This window comes from Budorcas taxicolor, chromosome 19, assembly GCF_023091745.1.
Source record: "Budorcas taxicolor isolate Tak-1 chromosome 19, Takin1.1, whole genome shotgun sequence".
NCBI classification, from domain to species: domain Eukaryota; kingdom Metazoa; phylum Chordata; class Mammalia; order Artiodactyla; family Bovidae; genus Budorcas; species Budorcas taxicolor.
The window spans coordinates 46,705,327-46,733,117 of record NC_068928.1 but is presented as its reverse complement, the minus strand read 5'-3'; the positions used below and the strand labels follow the sequence as shown (position 1 = coordinate 46,733,117).

Here is a 27,791-nt window from a genome sequence, read left to right as displayed (position 1 = left end):
CTTGCAGCTCAAATGCAGGTCTGCCTTGGAAGCATGGTGGTGTGGGGGCCCCACCCCAGTCTGGCAGGGGCACCTCACATACTGGCCTGGGAGCCACAGCCCAGAGACAAGCAGTACCAGCTGACGTTTATGGGACAATTACAGCTCGAGCACCAAGGCCCTGTGCAGATTGCTTTGCCAAGGTGATCTCACTTAATCTTCAACCTCCTTAAAGGAGCCTGGAAGGTGCATCCTATTCTCCCATTTTACACTTTGAAAGGGGAGCCAAGTTGCTCAAGCTCACGCCACTGTCCTTTGGCTCCTGAATGCTTACTCTCACACGTATCCCCAGGAGCAGAGAGAAGGCTGGGGTCCCGCGGCCCCAAGACAGAAGCAAAACAGATGCAGGCCCCCCAAAATAACATGTATCTTTGAAGTAGTATGAAGGACAAGACTCCCAACAAGACAAAGTGGGGACCCTTCTCTCTCAAGCCTCTGAAAGGTGTTTTATTTGTTTGCTTTTCTTTTATCTTTTTCTTTTGAAACAATAATGGCACATTAAAAAAAATTAAGAACTACAAAAAGGACCGTGTCCTGGAGTCTGTGCTCACATTGCCCTGGGCCGTGGCGCCAGGACTGGTGATTCTAACTGGGGCTCTGGCCTCTTGGAAAGGTTCTGGGTGGGTCATCTCCCCCACACAGGGGCCACTCCAGGGGGTTCAGGTGCCGTTTCTCTGGGCCCCCCTTAGAGGGTGCACCCCAGCTCCCACTGACCCTGGCCAACCACCTTCTCTCTCTCCAAACTACAGCCAGGACCGGGAAACCTTAGGGAACTTACTTTGGTCCCCACAGGGGACTTTACAGGGACAGAGCCCTCCCCTGACCGGCAGGAGATGACATCCCAGCCCAGCCCGGTCATCCCCAGGAGGTCAGGGTGTCTCTCCCCGGTCCTGTCTCCAGCCCAGCTGATACCACAGTGATGCTCCGGTCCTTAGTCCCAGCCCAGAACCCTCCCGTCATGCCCTACGGCCACCCCAGCAGGCACAGAAGTGACAAACGCTCGGCCCCCTGTGACTCCCACCAACAGCAAGAGAGGGCTCCCCAGACCCCAGGGCCCTGGCTCAGAAGGAAGGGCTGGGAGAGCAGGCAGGGTGCAGGGCGGGGGGGATGGGGGGCGGCGGGGGCGGGCAGGGAGGATGTGGGGTGAGGAGCTGAGCTGCCAGGGTAGGGGAGAAGCGACAGAGGCCGGCTGAGGGCTCGGGGCGGCTCCTCAGACTCTGCAACGAGAAGAGGGGGTCCCAGGGCTGGGGCACAGGCCTGGGAGGGTGGGGGCAGGGAGAAAAAGGCTCCCGTCCTGCCTCCGGTGACCATGGGGGTACAGGCCCGGGTGACAAGACCTAAGGGCCCCCCCAAAAAGGAAACGCCATGCTGCACTCAGCCAGGCCTCAGCCCAGCCCACATGGGAGGGAGGGACCCCACCAGCCCAGGCCCTGCCAGCCCCAGCTCCCCACAGCGCTCCCCAGGGCGCCACCTCCCCCCATAGGCCGACTGGACCGCAGCTGGTGGGGGGGCCCAGCTCCCCCGGGCCCGCCCACGCCCTCGGCCCAGCCCACGCCCTCGGCTCTACTCCTGCTGCTCGTTCATTTCCATGTCCGACACCAGGATGTTCTTCTCGGTGGCCTCGCTGGGGCCGGAGGAGCTGCGGCTGTAGCGGGCACCCTCAAAGGCCCCACGCTCGACGCTCTGTCGCCGCCGGTAGAGAATCAGGGCAGCGGTCAGCAGGGCCAGGAGCAGGAGCACCGCCATCAGCACCACCACCAGGGCCGCAGGGTTCTCCGGGAGGGCGGCTGCGGCCGAAGGACCCTTGGTCAGAAGCCCCGCCATGCCCGCCCGCTGCCCAGAATGACCAGGACCCGGGGGGAGAGGGCTAGTCCTGCCTGCCACTCACCTGATGGAGAGAAGCTGCTCGCCTCAGCTGTAGGGGAGGAGGGACCAGTTAACAACAGTGGTAGTGACAAGTGAGTAACAATAAGCAAACATGCAAGAACATTTTCTGCGGTGCCAGACACTTCATTGGCTCGTTTACTTCTCTCATAGGTACTCTTATTACTGTTGTTGCCGTTTAGCCGCAAAGTCATGTCTGACTCTTCTGCAACCCCTTGGACTGTAGCCTGCCAGGCTCCTCTAGCCATGGGATTTCCCAGGCAAGAATACTGGAGGGGGTTGCCATTTCCTCCTGCAGGGGATCTTCCCAACCCAGGGACTGAACCCGCATCTCCTGCATTGGCAGGCAGATTCTTTACCACTGAGCCGCCTTCGAAGCCCATAGGTACTTTTATTACACCATTTTACATGAGTAAACTGAGGCCAGAGAGCTTGAGCAATTTACCCAAGGTCACAGAGTTGGCAAACGGTTTGGCCTGGGCTCGAACCCCATATCCCTCCCTGCCTTTAACCACTACAAAATGGTTAGTCTACCAATGGCTGTCTACTCTGGCAATTTTCAGGAAGGGCCAGTCCTTGGTACAGACCAATTGATCCCAGAGGAGGGTCCCAGCAGCCCCAGGCCTGTTGACTCCCTCCCATCCACTGTGTGGCCTGCGGAATGAGCAGCGGCCGGGGAGGGGGGGGGCCGCCCCCCAGCACTAGATGTCTCCCGCACCTCGAGGGAGCTTGCAGACGACGCCCATGGTGATGTTGGTGCAGGCCCCCGGGCGCCACAGCCCGCTGCTGCTCTGGATCCAGTAGCAGCTGTTGTGGCTCAGCATGCTGGGGCCCAGGCCTGGGGGCCCCCAGTTGGAGTAGTTCACAGCTGTGTTGTCCTGCCAGACCAGGGTGCCCCCTGTGGGAAAGGCGGCATTGGGGGGGCATTGTTGGGGATGGAGGGGGCAGCGACATGGAGCAGAAGCAGATGGGAGAGAAGAGCCCTGTTCTAGAAAACCCCCACATCCCACAGATCCTCACCCCCCTCCCACAGGCCCTCACTCCTCATGCCCCCACCCCTTACCACCGGCCAAACGCCAGTGGAAGGCCTCCCCCTGCAGCCCGAGGCCTGCCCCTCCTGACCCTATACCCAGGGGGCCCACCTTTGGGGTTGAAGTTCATGCCCAGCCAGGCGCCCCGACTCTGGCCCTCAGAGCTCTGCAGATGCTCCCAGACAAACACGTTCTCCATCTCATCCAGGATGGACAGGACCGCGCCGCCCGCTGGACATAGAGGAGGCCGACGTCAGGGCAGGCGAGTCTCCTGGTGGGTAGCTGAGCCCCCGGAGAGGCCCCGCCCTTTTCCCTGGCTGCCTGAGTAGAGGATGGCGTGGAGATGTGCATGTAACGGGGGGCTACATTTACATCTATGCCCCGTCCAAGGTGGTCTGTGTGGACTGGACCGTGAGGGGCACTGAGAGGTGAGTGCAGCCTACAAGCAGAGTGCGGCACGGGGACCACATACATTCGTGGGGTCTCTGAGCATCCTCGAGAGGGGTCGCCACCCGGAACGCCCAGGTGGGGGCGCTCGCCCCCCCAGCCCACCTCTCTGGCAGCGCTGCAGCGCCTCCTTGTGGCCCAGCAGCAGCTCCATGTGGAAGGAGTAGCAGTGCTCTCGGAAGGGAATCCAGGCTGAGTCCGCCAGCCCCTGGGGACAGCTCCCGTGGTAGCTTATTCGTCGCGGAGGAGGGGGCCCTGTGAGCGGGGAAATGCAGCATTGAGGAAGTGTCCCAGGGTCCTCCTGGGGTCGGCTTCTCCCTGGCCCAGCCCTCGCCCCAGCGGGTGGGCACTCACCTCCGTGAACTCCACACACAGCACCCTGCAACTTGGTGTCACAGATGGTGGTGCGCCAGGTGCCATCTGTGTCCACGTAGGCACAGCCCCCCGGGAGCTGGGGCTCCCCGTCCTGCCAGCTCACATAGCTTAGTGGCTCCTCCGAGACCCAAGAGTACCGCCGGGAGCCCTGGGCACAGGGGGCCATCAGGATGGAAGCAAGGGGACCAGCCAGGGCTGGGTGGAGGGGGGTGGCCATGGAAGGCAGCGGGTTAGGAGGAGACAGGGAACTGGGGGTAGGGGGGCCCAGCCCACTGCCTACCTCCTCACTGGCCAGCCCAATCCAGAGTGGCGTGCGCAGCCCTCGGGCAGCCTGAGTGAGGAAGGCCTGGGTGTAGGGGTCGAGCACGTGGGCCAGGCTGGCATTTCGGCTCTCACACAGCAACAGGGCGTCGTGCCAGCGCAGCGGCTTCTGCAGCAGCCGGAAGGTGCCGTTGAGGTAGGAGAGCTCAGTGCCCGGGGCAGGGGGCGACGCTGCTGGGGATGGGCTCAGGGAGGGGTCTACAGGGAAGGGGGCAGGACTCAGGCCGGGCTCTGCTCCCCTCACCCCATCCCCAGGCATGAGGCCAAGGGGGAACAGCAGGCAGAGACCAACTCTCCTCTGGGCGCATAACCATCAGTCACTGTTGTTATTAATAATACATTCTTACTAGTAAAGGGATAAACAACCTTGAGCCTGACCAGGAACCCAGGGCAGAGGGACCCCTGCTCAGAGCTGCAGAAGCCTCAGATGTTGAACCATGGGGTCCCTGCCACAACGCATGCCCAATGTCTTAGTTCTTCCTGGGTAGCCCTCCAAATCCCAAACCTTCCTCCTGCAACCCCTGGACGCTCACTGCCTGTCCCTCTGATTGGTGCCTGGCCTTTCTGCCCATCTGCTTCCCAAGCAGAGTGGTCCCCTGAGATCAGGGACCATGCCTCATTCCTCCTGGCTTGGCCCACAGTGTCCAGCCCTGGGCTGAGGTTTCCAGGCTCCCGGGTGATACCTACCCGTGGCCTTCTGGCAGATGAAGCCGTGGGTCTCCTCTGTACAGCTCCGGTCGTCCCAGCGGCCAGTGAAGTGGGTTGAGGGGCTATGCAGGACCACGGCACAGCTGGTCTGGGGGGAAGGAGCCGCTCAGGGGAGCCCCAGGAGCTGCCTGCCTTGTGCCACCACCCCTAAAAGTCTGTACTATGAGCAAAGAGGCTGCAAGGGGGTCCCCAGGTGTGAAGACAAGTGCTGTGGGCCAGGGCGGGTTAGTGGGTGCAGAGGAGAGGATGGGGCAGGGGCTTCCTCACCGGTATGTTGCCGCTGGGAGCAGGGCTAGGGCCAGAGGGCTCCCCGGGGGCCCAGTTGGCATACTGCAGAGGCTCCTGCTCCACCCACTGGAAGTCCCTCTGTGAGGCATGGAGGCCAATCCAAAGGTCAAAGGTCACATTGGGCAGGCTGGCTGTGATGAACGCTACAATCCCCCAGAACAGACCGTGATGAGCCACAGGGTGGCAGCCCCCTCCTCACTCTGCTCTAGCCGTCTAGGGGGACGGTGTCAGAGGATTCTGGGGCCTCCCCCTGGGCTGGCCCTACCTTGCTCTAAGGGGTTTGCAATGGTGACCAGTTGGGCCTCTTGCTGTTCACAGGAGAACTGTGCCTCTGACCACTTCACCCGGTCCTGAGGGTCCTGGCCTTGGATTTGGAAACACTGTGGGGCGGAGGGAGAGGCGTGACATCCAGTTCCACCTCCCTGGCCCCCACACCCAGAAACTTCAACCCCTCAGCGCCAGGCCCTGGAGAAAAACAGGAGAACCAGGACATCTGGGTCTCCTTGACCAAGGCTCTGATATCCTCCCGACCTGGCACGGCAGATTCACAGACACTTGCCCGCACCTGGGGAATTTTAAAGTGGGAAGATTTCTCTGGGCCACCAAATGCTCCACTACCTATGATGGCAACCCCTGGGCCACGCCTGGGGACAAGGTCTGTCTGGCTCTCAGCTTCATATACTTCAAAGGCTTTCCACAGAATTATTGGTATCATTATAATGATGCTGACAAATTAAGAAAGGAACCGGTTACATATATGAAATATATTGTTTTAGATTAGGTGGAAGAAGCCATAAGAATAAGCTTTTGGAGCAATTCAATGACATGGAGAAATACTCAAAATACAACACTGAGGAAAAAAAAGTTGGCTACAAAATTGTGCTATTTAGTATGATCTCAATTATGTAGAAAAAGAAAGTGGAGTAACAAATATTGATAGTGGTTATCTCTGGAGAATATAGATGAGTTTTTTTTTTTCCAAAATATGAATAATACATCTTGCTCTTTTTGCTTTCTTTAAGGCAGAAAAGGTGTATTATTTGCTTGAATAATCTGAAGACAGTGAGAGCTCCATGATAGTATGAGCTGGCTGCACTCCAGCACATGACAAAGATTTATGGATTATGTTATCTAGTGTTAACTAATCTAATCCTCACAACTCAGTTAAGCAGTCTTATAGTGTCCGCCAAAGAAGGCATGATTCAAAGCTCATGCTAAGGATACCAAGGAAACCTGCAAGGAAATAGCACACTTTCCTTCCTGGGATAAGCTCTTTCAGCCGCTAGATAAAAACAAGGACGGTCTAATCAGGTTGGATGAATCAGCCCATGGGTCACTAACCACTCTTGGAAAGAGACTCACACTCTAGAAGGAACATTTTGAAAACATGTTTAGACGCACATCCATCCTGATTCTCTTGATTGCCTCAAACTCTCCTAGCTGCACACTCAAAATAGTTGGAAAGAGAATCTTCTAAATGTTGTTTTTTAAAAAAATCTTCCAGAGACTTTTTTAAACCCTCTCAATCAGTTCTTCTCAGTAGTTTATAAGGCAGATTCATTTAAATGCAAAAATTGATGAGCTAGTTTTTAAACAAAAATCAGCAGAAGGACTGAAAAATTTAATTGGCATTTAACTGGCAGAAGGACTGAAAAATGGAGAGAAGGACTTAGAAAGCCCAGCCAATGATGGATGAACTTTCTTCATCTTCATCTATTTGTCTTTGTAAGGCAATCTTTTCATCTACAACAACCATTCAATCCATGTTCTAAAATAATTTGACCTCCAAACAAGACCTGTGAAGTCTGAATCAGTGTCAGACCTAGATTTTTAAATAAAGTATAGGGACTTCCCTAGTGGTCCAGTCTTTAAGAATCTGCCTGCCAATGCAGGGGACACAGGTTCTATCCCTGGTCGGGGAAAATCTCACATGCCACAGAGCAACTAAGCCCGTGTACCACAACAAAGAATAGCCCCGACTCGCCACAGCTAGAGAAAGCCTGCAAAGGTCCTGCAGAGGAGGACCCAGTGCAGCCAAAAATAAATAAAGAAATGAAAAACTAATAAATAAAAATAATGAAGTGTATGTGATCACTTTGCTCTTATCAAAACTATTTAAAATAGCAAATAATTATTATAATTGATACATTTAAGAGTGAGCACAAAATGTTTTTCACACCACTAAAAGGAAAAATTTTGAAAACTTAAAAATATTGTTTTGAAATCTTTAGCTCAGGCTTTAGATTGTTTTGTTCTTGTGCATATTTTATTATATATGACATCAGTCACATTCAGAGAAGGCGATGGCACCCCACTCCAGTACTCTTGCCTGGAAAATCCCATGGATGGAGGAGCCTGGTAGGCTGCAGTCCATGGGGTCGCTAAGAGTCAGACATGACTGAGCGACTTCACTTTCACTTTTCACTTTCATGCATTGGAGAAGGAAATGGCAACCCACTCCAGTGTTCTTGCCTGGAGAATCCCGGGGACAGGGGAGCCTGGTGGGCTGCCGTCTATGGGGTCACAGAGTCGGACACGACTGAAGTGACTTAGCAGCAGCAGCAGTCACATTAGTATAGAAAGAAATACATAGATTTACTTTTGCACATATATGTATGGCATACATAAATATTTTGTATGTTCAACATTTTGTTTTAATAGGAATTCATTATCAAGATGCTCACCAAACTATATGGGCAACATTATTACTTGATGAACTGGAAGGTGTCACTACGCTGAGTTAGTGTCCAAGGGGTCTAGCCCTGGTCCCAGGACTGAGCAAGGGAGAGGGTGGTGGGTTCAGGGCAGAGGCCGTGACTCTGATGTTGCCAGAGGGCCGGGACTCCTGAAGCTCAGGCTTCCCCTTGGGCACCCCCTCCCTACCCCCTACCTTGTTGAGGAACTGGCTCCAGCCAGAGGGGCAGCCCCCTGTGGGCGGCAGGTCTGGGGGCTGCAGCTCTCTGGTGCTGTTGCGCCGCTTGCAGATATAAGGCAAGGCTGTTGTGCACCTCTGGTCCCCCCAGTCCTCTGTGAAAAGTGAACAGCTGTCACTCTGAGTGTGGGGCCGGGCTGCCAGCACCTGGCCTCACGCCCTGAGAGGAGGTAGGGCTGGGGCTCGGGTCCTGTGTCCAGCTCTGAAGTCAAGTCCTCTGCGGCTGCTGGACAGGCACCGGCCCTCCCCTCTCTGGATCCAGTCCTTCTTGGGTTGGGTGAACAGAGAGGATGAGAAGAGACTGAAGGCCCCTGCCCGGGCTCACCTTGCTGCCCTGAACACCAACCCTCCCCTCGGCTTCTGCACCCTCTCTGCCCTACCCTGCCCTCACCTCGACTGGCCATCATGTACACGCACTTCTTGTCCTTGCCGATGGGCCGAGGTTTGCCGGGGGCCCAGGAGATGAAGTTTATAATGGAACCATCTGTCCACCTGCAATGGCACAAGCAGGAGTGATCCTAGTACAGGGCACCAGGTTAGACCTCCCCTGAATGCAGAAGCAAGGGGGCAGAGACTGGGGCCCAAGTCTACGGGCTCAGGGCCACAGACTGAGGAGCGAGGCTACTGAGCTCAGTGCAGCAGGAACCCAAGGACCCAGTGCCTTCCACTTCTCTAACTAGAAAAGAAGTCTAAGGATCCCAGAGCAGGAGTCCAGTGGCAACACTGTGCTCAGACACTCCTGTGCTCTCCTGGTCTTTCTGTGCCTCGTGCCTGGGGAGGTGAGCCCTGACCATGAAGAGGCCCCTCTGGACCATCATGTGTTCTTGCCCACGTCCACGGACCTTTTTCACGAGTGACCCCAGCATAATACGAACGGCTGTTATTTAGTGTCCAATAATGTGCTTCCCAGGTGGCTCTGTGGTAAAGAGTCCACCTGCCAATGCAGGAGACACGGCTTCGATCCCTGGGTCGGGAAGATCCCCTGGAGAAGGTAATGGCAACCCACCCTGGTATTCTTGCCCGGGAAATCCCATGGACAGAGGAGCCTGGCGGGCTTTAGTCCACGGGGTCGCAAAGAGTCAGACACGACTGCGTGGACAACAGCGTGCTGGACGCAGCACCAAGGACTCAAGGACACCTCATTTTTAGCCCTAAGGACAACCCGACCAGGCACGCCTCGTTGTTTCATTTTCTGGTGAGAAAACCAAGAGAGGCCCAGAAAGGTTAAGTCACTTGCTCAAGGCCACACAGCCCACAAGGGGCAGAACTGGATTCAAAACCAATTCTGTCTCTTGTGTGCGATCCTGCCTCTCATTTCCAGCCTGAGTCCCTGCTAGCCATCCACGCATGTGCCCCGCTGCCCAGCCACACCCACCATCCGGCCAGGGCTCCCACCTGAAGCGCCCGTCGCTCTCTGAGGTGTGCAGGCCGATCCACCAGTGCTGCTCCTGGCCCCGAGAGAACTGGGGAAGCCGGGCAGGCAGGTGAGGGTTGGCAAGGCCTTTCCCCTGGCTCCCGGGCTGCCCTCCCTGCTTGCTGGCATGCCCACCTTCTGCAGGTTGTGCCCCAGGAAATCCAGCTCGGCCTGGCTGTGCACTGAGACCAGTTCAGCCTGGAACCACGTGCAGATGCGCTGCGCCTGCGCCCACGTGGAGTGGTGCTCGAAGAACTTATACTCAGCCTCCTGGAAACGCAACCATTCCCGCCGGCCTGCGGGGGCAGCATGTGGCTGGAGTTCAGGCTGCGGCTGCCTGCCCGCCCCGCCCACGGAGGACAAGGCGTGTTCGGGGCAGCCAGGGCAGGCCGGCCTGCGAGCCCATCTGACCTGGACCAGTAAATGTGCCCCGATTCCCTTTTCCCTTGGCTCAAACCCTTAATCCCCTTCCTTCTGTCCTGGTCAAGCCCTGCCCTGTCCGGCCGCCACGGGGAGTGGGATGGACAGGAAGCCTCACCTTGCGGGCTGACATCAGGCTCCCGCACGTCCGTGCCTATGGGGGCAACAGGGACAGACACGCTGCAGAGATGGGAGACGCTTCCCTGGGCCCCGGGCCCTGCCGCCCGTCATCCCTTGCCCGGTCCAGCAGCGCCGCCCCACCAACCTCGAGGGATCTTGCAGATCCAGTCCAGCTGCGTCTCGCACTGCATAGCCACCCACTGCAGGGAGGCCAGGTCGAGCACCGTGCAGCCGCGGATGTCATCATCGTCGTGCCGGCTCCGGTCGAAATTGTGGTAAGAGAACTGGTGACGTCAGAGGGGGAGAGGGGCCTCAGGCACCAGGCACAGGCTGCCCCCACCCCCCGAGCAGACCAACGAGTGGCCTGGCATAAGCTGGGAACGCACCCCCCAACCTGGGCTAGGCACCCCCACCACCCTCTCCTTCACCAGCCGGCCCTTGCCCTAGGCCCTGCCTCTGCTCAACCTCGCGCACCTTCGAAAGGCCACGCCCACGTCCCGTCCACCCGCCCCGCCTCCTCCAGGCCTCCTCACCCCAAGTCCATCACTCCAGCGCCAGCTCTGCCCGGCTCCGGGGTCTCGACGGTTCAGGCCGATCCAGAACCAGTGCTGCTCGTGGATCTCGGGCTCTGATTCACTTCAGCACAACCGGGGGGTGGAGATGGAAGGCATGGGGAGGGTGAGAGTTGTAGGGAATCCTTGCAGTTGTGATTCGGGCAGTCCCGGGGGCCTGGAGCCTCTCCATCTGGGGTTCACACTGAAAACACTGTTGAGGCCACCCTAAAATGTCTTCTCCCCAGAGAGAACTGGGCCAGCTGGGCCGGGCCCCCTGCTCACTCACTCAGGGCAGGTGGCCCGGCCCCTTCCACTGCTGCCCTTTAGGTAGGGTGTGCCCCTCCAGCAAGTCTGCAGACGTTCACTTTAGGAAGTAGACAGGGGCAGTGCATAGACTTGGGGCCATGGACTCAAATACACCTCGATTCCAGTCCTAGGTCATCCCTGTGACCTTGGGCAAATAACCCAACCTCTGGATCAGCCCACAAGGGATAATGTCTACTTTGTAGGGTTGAGGAGAGCAGTGAATGTGGTTCAACGTTTAGTGTGGCCTCTGGCACACAGCGAGAAGCGATCAACATGGGCTCTAATAATCACTAGTCAAATAATGTCATTGTGCTGTTTGCTGGGAGGAGACGTCCCTGGAATTAAGATTTCAGGAAGCCTGGATCCATCTGGATGTTTCCCAAGGCTAAGGGATGATGGGGTTGTGTGTCATAGGAACCCACGGGACAGAGACAGGGTTCTGGGGGGAACCCCTGTGGGTAAATGCTCACTTTTGCAGCCTTTCTCGCCCTCTCAGGAAAAGCTGTTTATTGAGAAGTGTGGGTTATTATGGGATGGTGTAGGGTTACAGGAGGGGGCACTCACTTGGATAAGCTTATAGATTTTGCCTTGGAGAAGGAATGGTAAGGATTAGGGTTGTATGTGTGCTCAGTCAGTCGCGTCTGACTCTTTGTGACCCCATGGACTATAGTCCACCAGGCTCCTCTGTCCTTGGGATTTCCCAGGCAAGAATACTGGAGTGAGTTGCCATTCTCTTCTCCAGCGGAATCTTCCTGATCCAGGGATTGAACCTGCGTCTACTGTGTCTGCTGCACTGCAGGTGGATTCTTTACTGCTGAGCCACCAGGGAAGCCCCTAAGGGTTAGGGTTAGGTTTGTGTAATCTGAGAGTCCAAGAGGGTGCTGTTGGCTCATATGAGCAACACAGGGGCTCCGGCTCCAGCGAGACCGGGGTTACTTAAGTGGGGACAGGACAGGCCTGGCACTAGCAGCGGACACACAGGTCATTCCAAGCCCTGGACAGACCTCTCTGGGGTCACCTTCACCCTGCCCACTGCCCCGTGTCCAGCAAAACCAAGAGCCCCACAAACATGCATGTGGGCCAGCGCCTTAAGCTCAGTACCCGAAGATCTTGTTGAGCATATTGGCCACAAAGTGCTCCTCTTCATAGCTGGCCAGGCTCAGCAGCTGGGCCCCCAGCTCCTGGCAGGCCCCTTGGGCCTGGACCCAGGTCTTCTTGTCCTGCAGCCGCTCCGAGCTGAACACCTGCAGGGGCAGAGTCCAAGCTGTCCCTCTGGCCCACCTCCCCACGGGACACCTGCCCTCCCATGACTTGTGTGGAGAGGGGGCTGCGGCTTTACTGGACAGGGTGTCGAGGCTAGTTAAGACAGCCCTGCTCATCAGAGAGGGAGCCCTGGGGGAGGAAAACTGGCACAGGCATCTCCCAGAGATGGTCCCAATGACCAGTGGGGCAGTCAGGGCCCTTATCCCAGCAGAGCCACAGTTTGCTGTGGGCAAGTCCCTCTGCTCCCTGGACTTCAGCATCTTTCTATAATAAAAGACCCTGGACTACCTCAGTGGCTCCCAAACCCAGCCAGGTTTAAAAACACAGATTACCAGGCCCCACCACAGCCCACTGAATTCCCATCTCTATAGTGACAGCCTGGAAGATTTTTAAATTTTTTTAAACTGAAGTACTCCTGTACTTCGGTTTAAAACATTGATTTACAATGTTGTGTTAATTACTGCCGTACAGCAATATGACTCAGTTATAAATATATATGTGTGCATGCTAAGTTGCTTCAGTCATGTCCTATTCTTTGCAACCCTATGGACTGTAGCCCACCAAGCTCCTCTGTCCATGGGATTCTCCAGGCAAGAATACTGGAGTGGGTTGCCATGCCCTCCTCCAGCGGATCTTCCTGACCCAGGGATTGAACTCGAGTCTCATTATGTTTCCTGCAGTGGCAGGCAGGTTCTTTACCACTAGTATTACCTGGGAAGCCCGCAAATATATATAGATTCTTTTTTAATATTCTTTTCCATTATAATTTATCATAGAATATTGAATATAGTTCTCTCTGCTATATAGCAGGATGTTGTTCTTTACCTATTATATATATAAAAGCTTCTATCTGCTAACCCAAACCTCCTACTGCATTTCTCCGCCAACCCCCTTCCCTTGGCAACCACCAGTCTCTTCTCTACATCTGTGATTTGGTTTCTGTGTTATAGATCTCTTCATCTCTGTCACACTGTAGATCCCACATATAAGGGGTCACATATAAATCAGGCTCCCAGGGCAATCTAAAGAGCTGCCAGCCTGGCCCCAACATCTGAGCATCTCTAAAACTGATGGTCTGTGGGTTTTTCAATTCCTCAGTTGTTTACTGAGCACCTGCTGTGCACCAGGCCTCAGAGGACACTGACAAGAGTTTCAACAGAAAGGACCTAAGGGGAGAAGTTTCTCCAGGGCCCACCTGCTTGGATCATGGCTGCGTCCCACTGGGACCACCCACCCCGCCAGGGATGCTGTGTCTTTGCTCTCGTTTCTCTCCCCACACCCCGAGGCCCACGGGCTGCCTACCTTATAGCAGTGCCGGAGTTTGGGATCTGAGCCCCAGCCCTGCGGACAGGCGCCGGTGAGGCTGGGTGTGGGGTCTGGCCCGGGCAGCTCAGGCGTCACGGGCGTGCCCAGGCTCTGGCGGCAGATGTAGCGAGCCCGGAACGACGTGCAGTTCTTCACCTCCCACAGCCCCATGGCGCTGCCCGTGGCCAGGGCCACGCAGCCCCCACGGCTGTACCCTGGAGGAGGGAGGGGGGACCCACACACTGAGCCCTCCCTCACATCCCCGAGGGGCACCTCCATGGCCCCTGCACCAGGGGCCAGCTTGGCCATCTCTGCAGGGACATAGCTGTGGGGTTGGGGGTGGCAGGGCTGGAGAGCAGGAAGGAAATGGAGGCAGAAGCTTCACTCTGTGTTGGCTCCTGTGAGATCTTAGGCAAGTTGCTTAACCTCTCTGAGCCTGTTTCATCATTTACTCCATCTTTAAAAGGGCTTAAAAAAGATAACAGTGGACTCGCGGTTAAGAATCTACCTTCCAAGGGATATGGGTTCGGTCCCTGGGTTGGGGAACTAAGATTCCATGTGCCGTCGGGCAACTAGAGAAGCCTGTGTACTGCAACCACTGAGCCTGCGATGAAGACCCAGCACAGCCAAAAAAATTAATGAAAAACATAAAAGATTTATAAAAAAAATTTTTTTTTAAGGTAATAAATGTGAAATGGCATAATAGCAAGCACTTGTTCTATGCCCACTATTCCAAGGGCTTTACGTATATTAACCCATTCAAGCCGCATGTCAGCCCTGTGAGGGAAGTACCATTATCCCCATTGGACAGATGAGGAAACTGAGGCTCAAAGATGGACAGCTAATAAACTGCAAAGTCAGGACCTGAGCCAGGCATCTCAGCTCTGGAGGCCATCCTTCTAACCATATCACCACACTCTATGAACGCTGTCTCCTATGAAGCCCTGGGTCTCGGTCGTGGCAGGGGTGGTCCACCACGGCCCTCCCGGCTTCATCAAAGCACCGCCAAGAAGGAGGCTGAGAGAGGGGCTCACCAGGTTGGTCCCGGTTCCAGTGGGTGTACATGACCTCGTCCCCACTGAGCCAGCGGAAGGAGCCGGTGAAGTTGAGGTCCTGCAGGGCCGTCCAGAAGTATTCGCCATCCCAGTTGTAGATGAGACTGCTGATAAAGGCCTGCTCGAACCTGCGGGAGAGAGGCTGGTCAAGGCAGGCAACTCAACCCCCACCGCTCCCAGGGCCCCAGGCCTCAGGGAGCCTGGGTGCACCCGATCAGAAACTTGCTCAGGGAAGTGGGGACCCCTGGGGAAGCTGCAGCTGACACAGCTGACCCCTGCTGCTGTCTGCATCTCCACATCTTGCTGAGAGAAAAATCAGACACAAGCCAACTCTTGCCTGGAGAATTCCAAGCACAGAGGAGCCTGGTGGGCTACAGTCCATGGGATGGCAAAGAGTCGGACAAGACTGTGCGACTAACTTTGACTTTTCAAGGCCTCTTTGGGGCATCCAGTCCACAGAGAGGCCTGTTCCTGCCCCCTCCCAGGAACTGCCCCATGCTAGAGTCGCTTAATAAACAAGAGTCATTCTTATGATAATATTAGAAACAGGCCCTGGAGACAGCTGAAGCTCAAAGGGACTCAATGATCAAGTCCCTCTGCACTTGATGGCAGGATGCTGGCCCTTCCGGTGGAGGGACCACATTCGACCAGGACATAGGGGTGGGCTGGTCCCCCTCTCATACCTGTTGGTGATGGTGACCAGCTGAGAGCCGTGGTCGGTGCACAGGCGCCGGGCCTCACTGTAGGTCACCTGGTCCTCTCCCAGCCAGTAGCAGGAGGGGCTGTGCCACGTCCAACCCTGGCTCAAGAGAGTGGGCAGAAAAGGGGGTGTCTGGGGGAGGGCTTCTCTCTCACCCCTAAATCCTGGGGTGGGAATGCCAACAGCGGCACTGCTGAACTTTCTGCAGGCTTGAGCACAGGACTGAGGGGGCTGGTGTGACACCAGAGCCGGCTATTCCTGTGCTGTGGCTGCACCGTGCCACGCCACACTGCCCCGCCTACCACCACCCACAGCTGCCAGGTTCAGAGTAGAAGCACAGCCCAAGGGAGGCAGCCAGTCACCCGGCCTGTGGCCTGGCCAAGAAAGATGAGTGGCCCACTGGACGCCTCTCTCGGGTATTTGAACCAAGAGACGTATTGGGAAAAATGCCAGCTGGCTGGGAAATGAGAGCTGAAAAGCTGGGAGAGCGGCCAGCAAGTGGAGGGGGCTGGTTGATCCTCAGGGGCCTGGAGAAGCTGGAGTACTGGAATGGAGGCGGCACCCGCCTGAGGGCGGTTGAGGGCGGAGAACAAACCCTCAGTGAAGGGCAGCAAAGTTGCAGTAGACCGCCCTTCCTTCACAGCTGGCTGGCAACCCGCCCCCTGCACCCACCCCAGGAGACCGGGGAGGCTTTACCCCACCAACCCATGGCCCCTTGGGTCGCCCTGAGGGCCTCTCTGCCCCTGCGGGGTGGGGGCTGGAGCCCGGGGGAGAGGCGAGGAAGAGGGAGGGGGCAGCCCCCTGGGCAGGAGCCCGTTCAGAACAAGCTGGTGTGTGTGTATGTGTGTTTATGTGTGTGTAGGTGTATGTGTTTAGTCATATTTATGCATATGTGCATGTATGTGTATATGAGTATGTGCGTTTATTTGTGAATGTGTCATTGACGTTTACTCTCTGAGTCATGCCCAACTCTTTGCGACCCTGTGGACTGTAGCCTGCCAGGCTCCTCTCTCCATGGGATTCTCCAGGCAAGAATACTGGAGTAGGTTGCCATTTCCTAGTCCAGGGGATCTTCCCAACCCAGGGATCGAGCCCACATCTCTTGGACTGGCAGGTGGATTCTTTACCACCAGGCCATCAGGGAAGTCCGTGTGTATGTGTGTGTGTTGTGTATGTGTGTTTATGTGTGTCTATATATGTGTGTGTTTGGGGGGCTTCCCTGGTGGCTCAGACAATAAAGAATCTGCCTGCAATGCAGGAGACCTGGAATCAATTCCTAGATTGGGAAGATCCCCTGGAGAAGGGAATGGCAACCCACTCCAGTACTCTTGCCTGGAGAATTCCACGGACTGAGGAGCCTGATGGGCTACAGTCCATGGGTCATAAAGTGTTGGACACGACTGAGCGACTAACACTCTCTCTTCATTTTCATATGGGTGTGTTTACATGTGTATGTATATGTGTGTATGGGGAGAGAGGCACAGATCCCCATATTCCAGCAGGACTGTGCTAAGACCCCTGGCTCTCCTGGGGTGTTAACCATGGCGGCCCAACAACCCTCCACCCATTCCAGGCTGGCCCTGGCACGGGACAGTTAGCAGTAGCCCCTCTGCCGCCCCCAGCCTGGTCAGAGCCCCGGCTAGCCGCTGACCATGCTGGCCCCCACGCTCTTCAGCCCGGCCCCGTGAGCTCTCCCTTCCTCCCCACTGGAGCTCATGCCTGCAGGCATTTCATGCTCTCCCCCTAGGGGAGAGTTTGGGGTGCAGTGGGCGGGTGTGATAAGGGGGCTTGATCCAAAGGAAAATAGAGTGAGGAACCAGATTGGCAGTGAGGGGCTAGCAGGAGGAACATGGCTTCAGAGGAGGGAGCTGCCAGGGGCTCAGACACCACAAAGTGGCCTTTATGAGCAGCCTGCCCACATGGGCCACACTGCTCACATCCCTGCCTGTCCGGGCAGGGAGCGGGGTAGGCGCGGGGCTGAAGGAGGGAAACGGGCCAATCACGTGCCCTCACCCTCACTCACACCCTCTCTCCCCGACTCATTCATTCCCCCCATTCAGTCTAATCCCTGCTCTCCTTAGGGCTGGCCTGGTTCCCCCCACCCCCGCCCCCAGGAGAAAGACAAGCACACTGCATCTGTGGATGGTGTGCGTGCCAGCAGAGATGGGTGGGAAAGCGGGGGGTTGGGTGGAGGGAGGGTACACAGAGACCTAGGTGGTCCCCAGCAGCCTCCACACAGATGATGACTGGACCAGACTTGGGGGTGGGAGTGGGGGGCCCGCCTACCCCTACCTCTGAGTTCTCTGCAGCTTTCCATGGAGAAGGGGCTCAGGGCTGGGGTGGGGAGCTCTGCTTCCTCCCAACAGCTTTCTACCCCCACCCCACCTCATCCTGTATCACTCCTTCTGGATGGAGCAGTTTGGAGGGCGGGAAAAAGGGAGGGTGCCACAGGAGGCTGCAGATTCCTCCTGCCCTCCTGCCCCCGGAAGCCCTTCCAGCTGGCCCCATCTGGGGCAGCTCCAGAAGCGCCCTCACCTTCCGGCAGCCATGGTCCTCCTCGGCGGCCCCCTGGCTCAGCTGGCCCGCCTTCTTGCAAATGGACGGCAGGGACTGGTTACAGGGACTGTCGTTCCAGCGGCCTTCCTAGGGACACAGGGTGAGGGGCAGTGTCAGTCTATCTCCCCCAAACCTCCCAAACCTGGCCCTGCCTCTGACTTGCTGTGTGACTCCGAGCAAGAAGCTTGACCTCTCTGTGCTCCATGGTGGCAAATGTGGGGCGTGCAGGATTAGTGCTATAAGCCTCACTAGGCTGATGCGAGCACAGAGTAGCTGCGCAGGTGCCTCCAAACTTTGACAAGCACTGTCAAAATGGAAAACATGCTCTTTTAAATTAGATCACTTCATAAACACCAAGGACAAGCTGGCTAAGACCATTAGCAAGACAGATGAGATTCCCAGTTTGGCAAGGTGTCCAGTCAGTACTTGCAGATCCAGGGCAAGCAGAGACTGTGTGCCCAGACCCTTCCCTTGTTGGTGGAGCCGAAGAGGAACTTAGTTCAGCCCCTCCTAACAGCCTTAGTGCTTCTGTGTTCAGTGCAGCCAGCCAGCAGTTTTTGTCTGCCATCCGGAGGGCAGAGGTGTTTGTGTGTCTCAGCCCCCAGGAAAATGCGCAGTATTTAGCAGATGCTCAATAAAAGCACGCGTTCTCAATTGTATCCAACTTTTTGCGACCACATGGACTATAGCCCGCCAGGCTCCTCTGTCCATGGGATTTCTCAGGCAAGGATACTGGAGTAGGTAGCCATTTCCTAATTGTTCATAAATTTTAAAACAGCATCCTCTAAGCCAGATGCCTCTAGAGTCCCTGGCACTGTTGGCTGTATCTCAAGGCAGAATGTCCTCTCTGTCTCTGAGGTAGGTAGTCTGTCCTACAGTTTTGTCTTTTAAGGAACAGACTTAACTGTTTGAAACCCTGTATCAGTTCCTTCATCCGCCCACACTGTCTGAACCACAACCATGGCAAACAGTCACAACGCCACCATTTCTTGAGAGGACAGGACCCTGCGCTAGGGTAGGGCGGGCAGGGAGCAGCCCTGCCTGGGGAGCTTGTCCGCATAATGTGGGTTCTGACGCCACCTGCTGGTGGGGAAGTGCAGCCCGCAGGAGACCAAGATCACCGCCAGGCGACAAACGTCCAAAGGTTTCGTTGAACTCTAATCCTCATGAAGACCCTCTAAGCTTGGCACCTTTAGAATTCCACTGAGAGCTGGGAAAACTGAGGCTAACAAAACTCAGCTAAGGAAACCGAGGCACAGACACATTAAGTAACCTGCCCAAGAAGACCCAGCTAGTTGGAGGTGGAGAGGACAGTCAAACCCTGGCAATGTCTCCACGCGGAGGGGAAGGAGACAAGATGGGGAGGGGGGACTTCCGAGAGGCAAGGGGGTGGGGTGACAAGCAGGAACCAATAACGGGACATCCCTCAGCTGCGGTGGCACCGGGAGGCGGGGTCTGGGGGCCCTGTGAGGAGAGAGGGTTCTTACCGGCCCCCAGATGGTGACACAGTCCTCCAGGCTGTCTCGGAAGTTGTTGGGCTCAAAGGGGTGCCAGTGGGTGAAGCTCACGAGGCTCCCGTCGGACCACTCAAAATTCATCTGCAGTTTCAGGTCGTTGAGACCAATCCACAGCTCCTCCACCTCTGGCGGGGTGCGGCAGGGGAGAGAGAACGTCAGGAGGTCAGCCTTCTCCACCGGCAGGGGAGGCGAGGACAGTGCCTGAGCCCCGGGGACGGGCGTGGGGGAGGCAGCCCCTCACCCTGCTTGATCTGCTTGGTGATGAACTCCAGCTCCGCCATGCTGTGTATGCTGAGCAAGTCGCCCCCGCCCCGCAGACACATCTTCTTGGACTCCTGCCAACTGCGCTTCTCGGCCTGCAGGCGGTAGCAGTGGCCCTGGAAGGGCTGCCAGCTGGGCTCACACTCCACCTTCACGTTGGCCCACACATCTGCGGAGACCAGAGAGGCCACTGTTCAGGGTCCGGGACGCCGAGCATGGGCTCGGACCCGCCACGCAATGGTGGTGTCTGTGACAACGCAGACAGGGCCTTGAAGTTCACCTCCTCCCCAAACATGTCTTACATCCACCCTTCCCACCAAGACAGGTCTGAATACTGAAGACAGTGTGATGTTGAAAAGACAAAACCCTCAGGGCAGCTGGAGCCCTGGGAGGTGGTGGCAGATTCCACTCAAGATAGGATGGCCCCTCCAGCTGGGGTTCTCAGAGGGAAAGATGGATGGGGACTCAGGACAGAACTGCCCTGGGAACCTCAGTTTCCTCCTCTGTAAAATAGGGCTTCCTGCTGTAAGCTTCCAGCTTAGTTCATGTCCACCTCACTTAATAAATGACACCGCCGACACTGTCTCAAAGGACATCTATGGGGACTTCCCTGGTGGTCTGGTGGCTGAGACGCCGTGCTCCCAGTGCAGGGGGGCTGGGTTCATTCCCTGGTCAGGGAACTAGATCCCACATGCCGCAACTAAGAGTTTGCATGCCACAACTAAAGATCCTGCTTGCTGCAACTAAAAAAAAAACAAAAACAAAACCCCACATGCCACAACAAAGATCGAAGGTCCCACCTGTCACAACTAAGATCCGGTGCAGCCAAATAAATAAATATTACAAAAAAAAGAAAGAAAAGAACACCTATGGAGCAGGGCCCCATCAGTGCAGAGTGAAGCAGGTGAGGAAACGCACCCCCCTCCTAAGCAGCTCATGAAGTCACTGCTGCCCGGCAGGCATGTGCTGCTTGAAATTTTTCCTCTCATTCCCTCCCCTACCCCCTTTCCTCTCCCTGAACCCTAGGGCTGAGAACCCGACTGGTCTTAGGCCCCTCCTCACCCCCATCTCTGTGCATTTCAAGTTCACCCTCTAGGGATTGGGGTCCCAGGGCACCTGATGCAAACAAGCTCTCACTTGGGCCTTGGCAAGAGAAAACAGGACTTCATCAAACCACCTACAACATCGGGCTTGGGCAAGATTCTGCCTGGCTGGGCAAGAAGGCATGTACCCACTTGAAGCATCGTCCCACTGGGATACACTCCACCCTGGGAGATGCTCCAAGGACCGGCCATACTGTCTCTGGCAGACCTGGCAAAGTGGGGAGGGCTGAGAGCCTAAGCAGGCTCCCTCAGTGGCTCAAGACCTGTCAATCATCTCTTGTCAGCAGCTGAGCTAAGACCTGAGGCTGCCACCTGGACAGGAGAGTTTAGTGGGAGGGAGGAAGCTCAGGAAACGTGGATGCTTCAGGGCCCGATGGCGCCTGCCTCTGAAATGACATGCTTCGAGTGATGAGTGCTGGAAGGCAGGACCCACCCAAGAAACTGCTTAGAAAAGAACACCCTGGGACTTCCCTGACGGTCCAGTGGTTAAGATCCTGTGCCTCCAGTGCAGGGGGCGCGGATTCTATCCCAGACTGGAAAACTAAGATCCCACATGCCATGCAGTGCAGCCAAAAGGAAAAAAGAAAATATGCCTCATGCAGAGAGATGTGGGCCAGGATGAAAGCGGAAATCCAAGGCTAGAGACAGATTTGCAGGTCCGTGAGGCCCCAGGGGAGGGCTCCCCACAGCAGCCATGCTGGGCAGATCCAGGGTACAGAGGACTCAGTGAGGGGCCAGGCCTGAAGGGGACCATGTGGGCAAGGCCCGCCCACACCAGCCCTGTGACCCTCCTTTCTTCGCCTGCCCCAGGTTCCCCTGTGTCTACCCCCGGGGGGAGGTGAGGTGCCCTTGATGTGGGCACTTACGTTTTAAACCTTTGCTCCTGATCCCCTAGGGGATAAGGGGAGAGAACAGTGGCCAATGGCCCTGAATCAACCTTTGGCAACACTTTAATGGTCAGAAGCAAAAGTCGGCTCTGTAAGTTCTTCATTTTCTGTGTTTTGTGAATTTTTGTTTTGTCTTGCTGTATTTGCTTTATATAAATCCCCGCTTCACCCCATGGGGACTGGACTCCTGCAGGAGCCCCCTCCAACCCATGGAGATGCTGGCCAGGTCTCCAGCCTTTCAGCAACCCTGCAGGGGATATGAGTTTACCCACCCTCAATCGGCACCTCTGAGACTAAGCTGCTGGACGAAGGCCACACCCCAGCGCTGCGCCCTGCCCCTAGAGCAACCTCGGTGAGTCACAAATGTGAGCAAGACACTCCCTGCCTTAAAAGCCTGCAAAGGCTCCCACAGCCTACCTGGCCCCACCTGAATTTCACCCGGAAGCCAAAATCCTTTAGGGACTGGCTGCAACCTGCCTTTCTGAACTGTTCAGGTCCCCGTGCCCTCTAAGCCAGTACTTCTCAAACTCCACACCAGTCACTAAGATCTTGTGAAATGCAGGTTCTAGTTCAATTAATTGGGGGGAGGAGGGGGGAGGCACCTGAGAGTCTGCATTTCTAATAAGCACTTATTATAACATCACTTGGGAAAGTGCTGGTGGTCCAGGGATCACACTTTTTTTTTAAGTTCTCACATAATGTATTATTATGGATGACTGTTCTCGAAAAACATGGACAGTGTGAATGCATTTGAGACTCATCACAGACACTTAGAAATACACCATACTGTGAAAGGAGGATTCGATGACAAGTGATGTTGGGCCAGCCTGTTCCAAAAGCAAGCAGAGAATCAGGGGAACCAACACGGCTCCCTGAGGGGACCCTTGGGTGCGTCCCTTGCTGCCCTGTGGGTGGGGCGCCTTGTCCACGCTGGCAGCACCCATCTCCTCTGTTAAACCACAGCAGCAGCAGAAAACGGAAGCACTCCTTTGGTGGTTTTTTGTTTTTGTAGGTAGGTTCCCAGTTTTTTATTTCCATCTTGCTTTTCAGGATTTGGTTCCAAATTCTTAAAGTAGTGTGGGTGTCTAGCATCTTTCATGAATTTTTCAGGATCCAGTTCTGCTCAATAATAATGCACTGTACCCGGCCCACCTACAGGCTCTTGCTCGGAGGACACGTCCCCCTAGGCCCCGCTGCTGGCTTTGTGGTCTTCCTTGTGGGGAGCACTTCTCTTCTTGCTTGATTCGGAAGGCCTTTTGGCTCTGGCTTTTTCTGTCTTCTGTTGTTGCTTTTCAAGCTTCGACAGGTGTTCTGAGTCAGAGGCAACAGCACCAGGGGCCGGAGATTCCGGTTCTACGGCCACAGGCCCGTCATTCTGAATGTGGACTTGCAGGTAGGCACTGAACTTGCCATTTTTGATGAGCTCTGGCCTCGCCACCTTGCACAGCGGCTCCAGAAAGCCCTTGTAAAAGGCCTCAGCCTGCCCTGCGGGCATGGGCAGGTGGAAGTCGGGCTCGTTGCCCTTGAGGACGCGCTGCAGGAAGGACTGGCACAGCACATCGTACTGCTTGTCCATCACGCTCTTCGACCAGTGCTTCCCACTTTCATCCTTAAACACATGCAGGTTTAAGATCTTCCAGCCCACGTGCTCCAGTTTCTTCTGTGCATCTTCCAGGGAAATACCCAGCAACATGCCGATGACCCATCTGATGGCGCCTATCTGCTCTCCTCCAACTGTGATGCTGGCCTGGGTGACATGCGGCACCACGGCCTTCATGGTGGCAGCTGGGACAGGGACCACACTTTTTTTTTTAATATTTATTTATTTATGGCTGTGTTGGGTCTCAGTTGCAGCATTCTGGCCTCTGTCTAGTTGTGCATGTAACACACGAGCTGCTCTGCAGCATATGGGATCTTAGTTTCCATACCAGGGATCGAACCCACATCCCCTGAATTGGGAGGTGGATTCTTAACCACTGGACTACCAGGGACATCCCGGGACCACACTTTTAAGTAGTGTCCACCTGTACTCTAACCCTCAGGGTGCAATCCTCACCGACCTTAGAGCTGCTGTGACCTTGTAGGCCTCTGTGCCTTTGCACCTGCCCTTCCCTCTGCCAGTCATGCCCTTCCCCCACACCTCTTTTTGGGTTTTCAAACTTATACTTCACCTGAAAGGCTCAAGTCCAGTGTCACTTCCTGGAAACCCTCCTTAGCTCTCAGGAGCTTGATCAATTTCCTCTCGAAGCCCTCTAATATATATTCTATTTTTTATAACAACTCCAGATATTCCGTTTGTGTGTTGACATGTCCATCACCTGCAGCAGACTGTGACCACCAGGAGGACAGGATGGGTCATGAAGCATTTAACACAGTTCCCAGCAAATGTCCCAGAATGAATGAATAGTACATTTCAACTTGTTCAGATTTCAGCAGAACCGTTTAAGAAGAGGGAGGATCAGAGCCCTCTGTGCTGTGAGGGTGGTCCACAGTGGCTGCGGCCTGAGGAGCCCCCTACCACCCACGTCCACCCCACTCACCGGGAGGCGGGGGCTCGGCGGCCGTGGCGTTGGGCTTCTTCTTGCAGACATAGGGCAGCGCGATGCTGCAGTCGCGGTTCTGCCAGCCGCCTGACGACTCCGTGCGGATCACCCCACAGTTCTCCTCGCTCGGGTTGTCCGGCTGATCTGTGGGGAGCGCAGGGCGCCAGCGCCCCAGGGAAGAGGAACTCACCCCCTGGCCCGGGAGCCCTCCCCCGAGCCTCATGCTTCCCCAGAAGCCTGAGCCCGCTCAGATGCCCAGCGCTGCACTTCGGCTCTCCTGCCTCCTCCCCGGGGCTCACATGGTCCTCGACCCTCTGTCTGGGCCAACCATGCCCACCTTCCCTGGCCAAGCTGCTGGCCTGCTGAGGGCCCCGGTGCCCATAGCTGAAGGGGTGCATGGGGATGAAATCCAGTCCACCTTCCAGGCCCAGTGCCGCCAGGAAAGGGCATCATTCCTAACTCAGACAATGCGCTGCACGGACCATTGGCACCCAATCGGGAGTGGGTGGAAATCTGCTGGTCTAGAGTAGGGTACCAGGGAAGGAGTCCCTAGGAGAACAAGTGCCCGTGAGATCCCCAGGCCGCCCTGTACCCCAAACCCGGCGCCTCACCACTCTCCCAGTTGAGGTACTTCAGAGGCGAGTTGTCTGACCACTGCCAGCCTCCACTGGTGTCCAGGTCGTTAAGGCCAATCCACAGTGTGGAGCTGTAGCCAGTGAGGAGCCCTGAGCACAAGAGGGCGACAGTGAGGGGGGGTCATCCCAACCCCAGTCCTCCACTCGCTGCCACATCAACTGCATCCTGCCCTCCAGCAGCAGCAGAAAGGGCTCAGGGCCCCCTTCAAAGGTGGGGACAGGTCTTGGGGTCCTGCCCGCTGCCCACTGCCCCCGCCTCACCATTGATGTAGGTCTGCTCGTGGATCTCCGTGATGCTCAGCAGGTCCGCGCCCTGCTGCTCGCAGCTGGCCCAGGCCTCCCTCCAGGACAGCGTGGACTGGAAGTTGAACTGATAGCAGCTGTCGGTCAGCTGGTCCTTGTCCCAGAAGGTCTCGCAGTCGTTACCTGCCACCACGAGAGTCAGGTGTGGGTCCCGCCCCGGCCCGCTCTGCGGGGTCTAAGGGGAGGTCCCTCAAGGAATATGCAGAGACCCTACGGAAGTGGGGGGTGGGGGCACTTCTCACTTGAGTCTGGCAAGTTCCGCCACCCACACCTGCCACACTCCCCACCCCAGGGCCGACCTCCCGCCACCCCGCCCGCTGGCCCTCACCCTTGATGGGGCAGAAGCCCCAGCGCTCGTCCTTGCCGTAGTCCTGGGTGGTGGCGCACCACAGGTGCCCATCCTCGCGGCCGGTGCTGGTGCAGCCGTGGAACCACTGGTTGTCATACTTGAAGGGGATGGTGCATGGCTTCCCGTGGGAGTTGCCCTGGATGGTATAGACCTCTGCAGGAGAGGGAGCCAGGCCTTTGGCATCTGGACCCCAGAGGTTGCCCAGCCCGCTCATCCCCCAGGGAAAATCTCCTACAGCCCCAGGAGCTGGGGTGAGCAAGGGTCAGCAGAGAGAGGGAGGGGGCAGCGATGTCAGACAGTGGCCGGAAGGCTGCCTCTGCCCTCGGGTCAGCCCAGGAGCCTGGGAGAGGTCCCGCCGCTCATCCCATCAGGCTGGGAAAGGGGGTCCCCTAGGGCCCCTAACACCTGTCCAAAATTCAGCTGCCTCACACGCCAAGTTCCATCTTGGCACTCTAGGAGGTATCCCGGGGAAGGGCCCCCAGGATGGAGCTGCCCACCAGGAAAGGCCTCTCAGTGGGTGACTCCAGTCCCCATTCACCCCTGCAAAAGGGGGATGGAGACACCTGTGGACGGTGACCCTGGGGTCTCCCTTGAAGAGTGGGCCTGGGAGAGAAGGGATTTCTCTTTTAGTTGTACGTTATACACTTTTGAACTGACCAAGGTCTTTACAAGAGTGTATCAGGGTTTGTAAGTTTTTTAAGGCAAATTAAATGCTCTTAAGTTCATTTTCTCCATGATCCCCAAATGCTTCCCATGACGATGAAAGAGCTGACTGCCAGAGGCCTGTGGAGGCCAAGGTTTTGTCTCCCCTACGTCTGTCCCTCATGGCTCCAGGCCCCTGACACCAGGGGTAGCCTCACCATAGTAGGGCCGCGCACACAGGTCCTCGTCGCTGCCATAGATGCGCCACTGGCCGCTGCGCGTCTGATCACCGCGCTCAGGGGTACCAGCCTTGGATGTATTGCCAGAACGGCCCCCCAGGAGCAGGGACAGCTGGTCGCCCAGGGTGCGACAGTTCCAGCGAAGACTCAGGGCCTCGCGGTCACACTCGTACATGCCCAGGGAGGCGGTAGTGTTGGTGCCTGGCCAGCCTGTGCCCAGGCACTGCATGGTGCCCAGGTTGAACAGCCGGTTTCGGGAGACCCACTTCCAGCGCTGGGCAGGAAGGCTGGCATTGCAGGCTGGAGAGACTCGGACTTGCCCACCCTGGGCCTCCAGGCAGCCCTGCAGTCCATGGCTGAAGATGACGAAGACATTGGGCTCTGGAAGGAAAGCAGGACACGAGGCCATCACAGGGGTCTCCTGGCTGCTGCTGATGGCCAGGCTGCCTGCAGACACTGATGCTGGCAGTGGGTTGTGGGCCTTCTCTCCTATGATAAATCACTCCATCCTCACAACTGGCCCTTTGCATGGGGTGGTAAGAGGCACGGCTGGCTGCCTGTGCCCAGTCAAGGCAGAGCCCACGTGGCCAGCCTCTGCCCTGGTCCCACAGCACCTGGAGGAGGACTCAGCCTTCCGTCTCGTCTCCCCCAAAGCAAACCAAATTCCACAGGGCAAGTTGGGGACTGTTTCCTTTTATGAAGATCTTACGAGGAGAGGGAAGGTGTTTACATCAGACACCACACTGCAGCCTTTATCAAAACCTCTGTTACATGGCGTTGTTTTTCCAGCAGAGTTCTCCAGCCTGAAATTGCTTTGTCTCGCTCTTCCCCCCTGCTCCTCACATTCACTGGCTCCACATTTTCCTCTCATTTAGAATCTTCCCAAACCGCTCGCCATGCCACCCCCAGCAAACCCAACCATTCACATCCCATAACCATCTTACTCCTGAGATTCTGGACAGCACTTAGCTCTTCCCCAGTCTTGCATCTTCTCACCCATCACCTCGCTAAGCAGACACTCTATGAAAGACACTGAAATCCAACCTGCCCCCTGCCAAACACTGATGAAGAAATCAAGACAAATTTATAGGAGGTAGATCAGTGGTTCCCTGGGGCTAGGTTGGGTAATGGGAATGGGGAGTGGCTAAGAAAAAGCACAGGGTCTCTTTAGGGGAAATGAAAATGTTCTAAAATCAAACTGTCATGGGACTTCCCTGGTGGTCCAGCGGCTAGGACTCTGCGCTCCCAGTGTAGGGGGCCCAGGTTTGATCCCTGGTTGAGGGAACTAGATCCCACATGCTGCAACTAAGAGTTCGCATGCCACAGCGAAGACTGAAGATCCCTCTTGCTCAACTAAGGCCTGGCGCAGACAAATAAATAAATAAACCCGATCATGGAAAAAAAAAATTAGATTGTCATGATAGTTGCACAATTCTGTGAACATACTAAAACCCAATTAAATGCATATTTTAATGTGTGAGTTTTATGATATGTGAATTATATCTCAGAGCTTTTATTATATCTTTAAGGTTTTAAGAGAGAGAAGGGAAGAAGCTGACATGCGTTTGAGCCACAGAGTGACCCAGTCATGGTA

The 27,791-nt window shown here is 56.1% G+C and overlaps 2 protein-coding genes across 2 annotated transcripts in view; both read right to left on the bottom strand.

The window, feature by feature from the left end:
* Positions 1 to 467: 467 nt before the first annotated feature.
* The window catches only part of MRC2 (mannose receptor C type 2), a 63,454-nt gene continuing 36,130 nt past the window's right edge, over positions 468 to 27,791 (bottom strand). The window contains exons 2-30 of the mRNA XM_052657229.1: positions 26,177 to 26,578; positions 25,296 to 25,469; positions 24,926 to 25,090; positions 24,641 to 24,754; positions 24,027 to 24,173; positions 19,477 to 19,665; positions 19,206 to 19,360; positions 17,698 to 17,805; positions 15,146 to 15,261; positions 14,442 to 14,590; positions 13,405 to 13,622; positions 11,941 to 12,083; positions 10,513 to 10,615; positions 10,125 to 10,263; positions 9,978 to 10,013; positions 9,575 to 9,735; positions 9,421 to 9,488; positions 8,417 to 8,517; positions 7,984 to 8,120; positions 5,359 to 5,473; positions 5,073 to 5,236; positions 4,785 to 4,893; positions 4,057 to 4,295; positions 3,756 to 3,924; positions 3,507 to 3,656; positions 3,066 to 3,185; positions 2,642 to 2,821; positions 1,928 to 1,954; positions 468 to 1,826 (exon numbers count right to left, since the gene is read on the bottom strand). Of these exons, the coding sequence (XP_052513189.1) occupies positions 1,603 to 1,826; positions 1,928 to 1,954; positions 2,642 to 2,821; positions 3,066 to 3,185; positions 3,507 to 3,656; positions 3,756 to 3,924; positions 4,057 to 4,295; positions 4,785 to 4,893; positions 5,073 to 5,236; positions 5,359 to 5,473; positions 7,984 to 8,120; positions 8,417 to 8,517; positions 9,421 to 9,488; positions 9,575 to 9,735; positions 9,978 to 10,013; positions 10,125 to 10,263; positions 10,513 to 10,615; positions 11,941 to 12,083; positions 13,405 to 13,622; positions 14,442 to 14,590; positions 15,146 to 15,261; positions 17,698 to 17,805; positions 19,206 to 19,360; positions 19,477 to 19,665; positions 24,027 to 24,173; positions 24,641 to 24,754; positions 24,926 to 25,090; positions 25,296 to 25,469; positions 26,177 to 26,578 (4,322 nt within the window). The 3' untranslated portion in view covers positions 468 to 1,602. The remainder of the gene's footprint in view (positions 1,827 to 1,927; positions 1,955 to 2,641; positions 2,822 to 3,065; positions 3,186 to 3,506; positions 3,657 to 3,755; positions 3,925 to 4,056; positions 4,296 to 4,784; positions 4,894 to 5,072; positions 5,237 to 5,358; positions 5,474 to 7,983; positions 8,121 to 8,416; positions 8,518 to 9,420; positions 9,489 to 9,574; positions 9,736 to 9,977; positions 10,014 to 10,124; positions 10,264 to 10,512; positions 10,616 to 11,940; positions 12,084 to 13,404; positions 13,623 to 14,441; positions 14,591 to 15,145; positions 15,262 to 17,697; positions 17,806 to 19,205; positions 19,361 to 19,476; positions 19,666 to 24,026; positions 24,174 to 24,640; positions 24,755 to 24,925; positions 25,091 to 25,295; positions 25,470 to 26,176; positions 26,579 to 27,791) is intronic.
* On the bottom strand, positions 22,670 to 23,263 carry LOC128064494 (D-aminoacyl-tRNA deacylase 1-like). The gene has a single exon (XM_052657230.1). It carries the CDS (start codon positions 23,261 to 23,263, stop codon positions 22,670 to 22,672), a length of 594 nt encoding a protein of 197 aa, XP_052513190.1.

Bases quoted from the DNA above. Each gene is read 5' to 3' on its own strand.
- LOC128064494 (XM_052657230.1), bottom strand. From the start codon at position 23,263: ATGAAGGCCGTGGTGCCGCATGTCACCCAGGCCAGCATCACAGTTGGA.